Here is a 6,919-nt window from a genome sequence, read left to right as displayed (position 1 = left end):
ACGTCTTGGATGAGATTGCTACTCAAGCCTTGCGAAGCGAGTTGGATGCTCAATTTCAAACCACTGCAAGCAAGGTACAAAAGTCTATCTCCGCTTTTCGTAATTCTTTTGTCCAACAAATAGTGCCAAAGATAAAAGAGATACTTGGCAGACTGGAATCTCTAGCACAACAAAAGGATGTTATAGGTCTTAAAGAAGGTTTTGGAGGGAAATCATCTGAAAGATTGCCCACAACTTCTTTGGTTGAAGAATCTGATATTTGTGGTAGGGATGTTGACAAGGAGGCAATTATTAAAATGATACTCTCAGATGATGCACGTGGCAATGAGATGAGTGTGATTGCTATAGTTGGCATGGGAGGGATGGGCAAGACCACCCTTGCTCAGTTTGTATACAACGACAATAGGGTGAAGAAGCACTTTAATAACCTTGGTGCATGGGTTTGTGTTTCTGAAGAATTTGACGTGTTCAAGATAACGAAAACAATTCTGGAGGCAGTAACTTCGTCAACTTGTGATATTAAGGATCTAAATCAACTTCAACTTAGACTAAGGGAGTGTTTAACAGGAAAAAAGTTTCTACTTGTTTTAGATGATGTTTGGAATGAAACTTATGTTCAATGGGAGGCATTGTGTAAACCCGTCAAATATGGGGCACAAGGAAGTAAGGTCCTTGTAACAACACGTAATAATAGTGTTGTATCAGTTGCTAGAGCTCTGCCTCATCGTCTAATGGAGTTACCTGAAAAAGATTGCTGGTCACTATTTGCAAAACATGCATTCCATGATGGTAACTCTAATGCACATGGTGAGTTAGAAGTTATAGGTAGAAAAATAATTGAAAAGTGCAGAGGCCTTCCATTAGCAGTCAAGACAATTGGTGCTTTATTAGGATCTAAACCAGATGATGAATGGGATAAGATATTGAAGAGTGAATTATGGGATTTGCCAATTGATGAGATGGGTATTCTTCCGGCTCTAAAGTTAAGTTACAAATATCTCTCTTCCCCTCTAAAGCAATGCTTTGCTCATTGTTCAATATTCCCAAAGGATTATGCTTTCAAAAAAGATCAATTAATCTTGTTATGGATGGCAGAAGGTTTCCTACAACAACCCAAAAACAGAACAATGGAAGAAGTTGGTAAAGAGTATTTCCTCACTCTAGAATCAAGATCATTATTCCAAAAATCAAGTGATGATAAGTCATGTTTTGTAATGCATGATCTTGTGAGTGATTTAGCAAAATCTATATCTGGACAATTTATTTCAAGGTTGGAGGATGGTTGTTCTCACGAGATAGTAAACAATACTCGCCACTTGTCCTATTTTTTCAAACAAAGATTTCATAGCATAAAGAAGTTTGAGACCATTCACAAAGCTAAGAGGTTGCGCACTTTCTTACATTTAGATATGTATGGTTGGTCCTACTATTACTTGAGTAAAAATGTAATACATGATTTACTGCCAACACTAAGATGCTTACGACTGCTTTCTCTGTCCCACTATAAGAACATTATTGAATTGCCAGATTCAATTGGCAAACTTAAACACCTACGTTACTTGGACTTTTCTTACACTAAAGTTCAAAAACTGCCCGATTCTATATGTCAATTATGCAATTTGCAGACATTGAGATTGTCACATTGTGAAAAGCTTGTTGTATTGCCGAGAGATATGTGGAAACTCATTAATTTACGTCATCTTGATATTACTGAAACTCACATAAAAGAGATGCCGAAACATTTGGGTAGATTAAAATGCCTCCAAACGTTGACGAAATTTATCGTTGGCAAAGATAGTGGGACTTGCATTGGAGAGTTGGGAAATTTTAGAAATCTTCAGGGATCGCTTTCTATATTGGAGCTCCAAAATGTTGAATCTCCTAGTGATGCTCGGAATGCAAGCTTGAGGGATAAAAAGCACCTCGAAGAATTGATATTGAAATGGAATGTTGATACTAATTTTTCAGAAAGTCAGAGAAGTGTACTTGATTGTCTCCATCCCTCTACAAGCTTGAAAAGCCTCACTATTAAAAACTACAGTGGTAAACGTTTTTCAGATTGGGTAGGGCATCCTTCATTCTCTAATGTAGCATCTCTTGAGCTACTAAGTTGTAGGTATTGCAGCAGTTTGCCACCCCTTGGGCAGCTACAATCTCTGCAGAACCTCCATATTGCTGGTTTTGATGAAGTTGTTACAGTGGGTAGTGAGTTTTTTGGTAGCGGTTCTTCTTCATCTAAGCCATTTGGTGCCCTCAAAGTTCTTAAGTTTGAGAATATGAAGAAGTGGGAGGAATGGAATTATTTTGGTGACGAAAATGAGGGTGTAGGTTTTCCTCAACTTGAAGTGCTTTATATTATCAACTTCCTTAAACTCACAGGAGGGTTGCCAGTCCATCTTCCTTCTTTAGCAATACTTGATATTAGTAATAATTGTGAGCAACTGGTGGCTCCACTCCCAAGGACTCCTGCTATACGTAATTTGAGGCTGATCGGTTGTAATGGGGTTTTGTTAAATGAATGGCCACCTGGAATGCAGAAGCTCGAAATTGGAAGATTTGATGCACTAGAGTTCCTACCCAAGGGAATGATAGACTCCAACGGCGGTCTTCAAGAGTTGGTGATCCGTAGCTGTTCCTCACTTGTGTCCCTTACTAAGGATGGTCTTCCCTCTACATTAAAAACCCTTGAGATTAATAGTTGTATGAAGTTAGAGCTCTCAACAAACCTGGACTATTCATCCCTTGGAAAACTCTCGTTGGTGAATTGTGGTTCTGTGAAGTCCTTTTCATTAGATTTATTCCCAAATCTTTATCACATCCAAATCTCGCAGTGTAGCAATTTGGAATCTCTTACGGTTCCAGAAAATTATGAACATGATTTAGTCGCCTTGGAGATTCATATCAGTTATTGCCATAATTTTGTTTCTTTTCCAAAAGGAGGATTGCGTGCCCCCAAACTCACAACGTTTAGGGTCGCTGGTTGTCGCAGTTTGAGATCACTTCCTGACAAAATGCACATACTCCTTCCGTCTCTTGAGGGTTTGTATATATGGCATTGTCCAAAAGTTGAGTCGTTTCCTGAAGGGGGGTTGCCTTCCAATTTGAAATCAATTTCGATCGAACGTTGTAAGAAACTCATTGCAAGTCGGATGCGATGGGGTTTGCAGAACCTCTCTTTTCTTAGATCTTTGTCAATCGGTGGCAATTCTGAAGATGTGGAGTCCTTCCCAGAGGAGCAGTTGCTGCCCACCAGTCTGACCTCCCTTGAAATATGGACATTTCCAAATTTGAAATTTTTGGACAAGAAAGGGATTCAACACCTCAATGCTCTTGAAATATTGACTATCGCGAACTGCCCTCAGCTCAAGTATATGCCGGAACAGGGGCTGCCTCCCTCCCTTTCTCTATCAATCCACCAATGTCCTTTGTTGGAGAAAAAGTTGCAAAGGAAAAAAGGAAAAGAATGGCGCAAGATTGCTCATGTCGAACACAAAGAGATTGATGACGAATGGATTGAATAAGCGAAAAGTCTGTCTAGCAAAAGTCCCCAAATTTTGGTACGTGCAATTTTCAACCACCTAATTTATCTAATATGATTTACCCTCTGTTTTAATGTGCTTAGTTGCTATCTTTGATAAAACAGAATGCTCCACCCACTTCACCACTTCAACGATACGTCCACCAGATGACATGAACAACTCTGATAATGGGATAAAGTAGTAGCAAAGCAGAAGAGATTGCCAGAAGTTTGAAAATGTAATCTTTCATCTTCTTTAGCTTGCAAGTTTGAAACAAATTATATTTTCAGGCCAGGTTGAACAACTCTGATAATTAAAGGAAATTAATTATTTAAACCCTTCATCCTTTGATTATCTTTCTGCATATTTCTTTGATGACTAACATGTTATTTTGTCAATACTTTTAGTGTACAACTTCTCGGTTTGCTCTGTTTTTTTATTTTTATTTTTTGCTTCCTTTGCTCTCATACATAATCAAACCCTTAAAAATTAACTATTTCCTATTCCCTTAATAACTTGAAAGCCACAATCTTTCCCCTAAACTTTGGTACCGATTATGCATAGAAACATGCTGTGTTGTTGTCCTATATATGTTGGCTATTGGTGAACAACTTAAAAATATTTCTACTTGAAAAGAAAATCATATATTCCATATGATATCTAATTACTCAAAATAATTTGGAAGTTAATTTAAAAGATCTAGCCGACATTGAACTAATTGAAAGCTAGTGCTGTTGAGATGAGAACTGAAGCTGGTTTTAGATGGTAACATTTTCTACTGCCAAAGGTGCGGGTAATTGTTTTAATGGTTGTTGTTTTCATTTTAGGTAGTACACATATATGACTATTGATTATGTCTCGTGTTTTGTAGGCTAGAGTCGGTGGAGAAACCGGGCTGAAAGGTGTGATTCAAAGTACTTGGATATTATGTTTTAGTGGCAAATACAGTACAATTAAACATTTACCAGCGTATATATTCCTGGAGAAGTTTACACCTAATAGAGTCTTTCCATGAAGTTTATATTCCCTGTGAAGAGGTTGTAAATTGTGAAGATGCAGGGGATCTTTTGTGCTGTGAATCTGTGATCGATGTGAAGGGGCTTTTCATGATTAAAAAAAAAAAAAAGGTAAGTTATTGTTTTTCTTGAAAAAGTTGTGCATTGCAAGATTCGAAAGACAAACTTTTCTTTGCAGCCATTTTTTATCTATATATCTTCTTGTCTTGTCGTCTATATATACATGAAATGGGCAATATATCTTATTCATCTAATTGATCACTGTTTAGTGGACACAAGTTGGGTTAATTTTTTTTCATATGATGGATGTTTTTGAATAGGAATCCTAAAAAATGTGTAAAATGTTGTTATGCATCTAACACCAAATGGCATCTCATATCAGCAATCTATAAATGAAACTTAATGGCTTTCCAGTGATTACTCCTTGTCATTGTATGTTTTGTGATTGACTAGTTTCTTGTGATATAATTGGGGGTCATATTTGCTTGTTGCTATGTATCAAGAATTGTATTCTTTTGACTTTTTATATATGGTGCTCCTTGTTATTTATTTCTTGTCTTACTAACTTTAAATTTACATTGTCAACTTGACAGATTTTTAATCATTGTTGATCTTGATGCTTCCATAGGCCATAATTTCAGCAGTAATTTTGGTCATTGCACAATTAGTTTCTATTACCAGGTAGTTTATATTTAGTTCACATCTTGACTTTTCAAGCCCTATGTTTGAAATGCTTTGCATTTCCAGTTTGTTTTTTTAGATACCATATTACATGTACTGTTCCCTGTTTGCAGTTCTACCACCCTGTTATATGGGGCGAAGACTTTGGTGGGGTCTCCTTATATTTTAGCAAACTGTTAGTTGTGTCAGCTAAAATGGTATTTCTCATCTATTGATGAGATTTTCTTTTTCTTTTTCTGTATTGGATGGTGGCACCTATTCTAACTTGATGAACGTTTATTAGTATCCTTGTTTATATGCATGGAGAAACTATGTGCTGCCAGCGGCTGATGAAGCTGAATCAATATGGACAAAATGTGGATTTATTAGACCAAGATGAGGTACATGTTTTTCCCACATTCTGTTTGTGGTTTGGCAGATCAAAGAACTTGAGATTAATATGTACGTTTATTAGTGTAGGATTACTGAGAAACCATATCATACCATCGGCTGATGAAGCTGAATCAATATGGACAAAAAATTGGTTTTATTAGACCATGACCAAGATGAGGTACGTGTTTTTTCCACATTCTGTTTGGGGTTTGAAAGTGCAAAGAACTTGAGATTTATATGTACACCTTTTTGTGTTTCAGGTTAATCAGTACAAGAAACATTACCGTATTGAATTATTTGTGCTGCAAGTCAATCCCCGCATGTTGAATCATTGGGTCTCAGGTACTGTTGGGAGTACCCCTAAAATTTCTTGAAAATGGAGAAGTGATGCAGCCCAACTTGCAAATGTGCTCATGGAGGATCTTGAGTGAAGGAAGAAGGCTTCTGGAGTGGGAAGTTTTTATTCTGCAGGAGACAAATCATGCGTAACCTCTGGTTGACCTTGGCTCGAGCAAGAATGTGACTAATCATAGGACAAAAAATTCTTACAGCCCTCGTGCAACATTGGCTCAAGTGAAGTGACAGTTTTTAGTAAAGACTATTTTGTAATTTTGCCTTTTGCGTTGAACCCTAAATTCTTTTTAAGCACAACGAAACCGGCTTGACCGCCTAGTTGTTGTTGTAGTTCAGTTTTATGAATAAGAACACTTGAGAGAGAGTTTCTCTTTTGTTTCCTATATTCATATGCTTGGCTTTATAAAATGGTTGTTTGATGTAGTGTTTTCAGAATTAGCTTCCCACTCGCCACACTCCATATAAAATGGTTGTTTGATGTACTTACAACTAAAAAGTTGTTTGTTATGAGCCTATGAATGAGCATGATGGATAGTTTAGTCCTAAGCTTTCTTCTGCTGAGATAGCTAAAACATGGTGTTCCATTGAAGTATGGTTTCATTGTCCAAAGAATTTGATACTCTTCAAGGTTCTCATCATCAAGGAGGCATCTGGATTTTGAAGAAAGCTATTAATATTTGTCTCTTTTATCTTACAAATCAAGAAAAGGTTGAGCACTTTTTTTCTTGGAGGCAGGGCATTTTCTTTCTGTTCATAACATATGTGTTTAAGTGACAACATGAAAATTTTGCAGTTCTTATAATCCTTCATATTTATAGATCGAGATAGGGGATATAATTCATAAGTCTCACTTGGGCTGCTTTAATGGTAGTCTTTACAATTTATCTTTGGATTGATGGGATTTCGTTCATGACCCATAGGCCTTCTACCTTTAACTAGTCTTTGCTTGCTTTAAACAAATTAATAACAAAATTTGAT

The 6,919-nt window shown here is 36.8% G+C and overlaps 1 protein-coding gene and 1 long non-coding RNA gene across 3 annotated transcripts; both read left to right on the top strand.

Annotated features, from left to right (window-relative positions):
- Positions 1-353: 353 nt before the first annotated feature.
- LOC132174297 (putative disease resistance RPP13-like protein 1) lies at positions 354-3,502 on the top strand. The gene is made up of 2 exons (XM_059585977.1): positions 354-3,252; positions 3,363-3,502. Exons 1-2 carry the CDS (start codon positions 354-356, stop codon positions 3,500-3,502), a joined length of 3,039 nt encoding a protein of 1,012 aa, XP_059441960.1.
- Positions 3,503-4,013: 511 nt separating this feature from the next.
- On the top strand, positions 4,014-6,296 carry LOC132167624 (uncharacterized). Of its 2 annotated transcripts, XR_009438697.1 has the most exons (6): positions 4,014-4,645; positions 5,128-5,215; positions 5,329-5,412; positions 5,499-5,595; positions 5,675-5,765; positions 5,848-6,296. It is a non-coding gene; the product is annotated as an uncharacterized LOC132167624 (long non-coding RNA). The 2 variants fall into 2 exon arrangements; XR_009438696.1 differs by having other exon boundaries at positions 5,128-5,412.
- Positions 6,297-6,919: the final 623 nt, after the last annotated feature.

The sequence above is a fragment of the Corylus avellana genome, chromosome ca1 (assembly GCF_901000735.1).
Source record: "Corylus avellana chromosome ca1, CavTom2PMs-1.0".
Lineage (NCBI taxonomy): Eukaryota > Viridiplantae > Streptophyta > Magnoliopsida > Fagales > Betulaceae > Corylus > Corylus avellana.
Note: the sequence above shows the minus strand (reverse complement) of the source record. Positions and strands in the feature narration are given on the sequence as shown.

What these genes read in the sequence shown, in the direction of transcription:
- LOC132174297 (XM_059585977.1), top strand. Translation starts at nt 354, where the DNA reads ATGGGAGGGATGGGCAAGACCACCCTTGCTCAGTTTGTATACAACGAC. An exon ending in GGAGCAGTTGCTGCCCACCA is followed by an intron (nt 3,253 to 3,362) that starts GTCTGACCTCCC and finishes AACTGCCCTCAG; the next exon opens with CTCAAGTATATGCCGGAACA.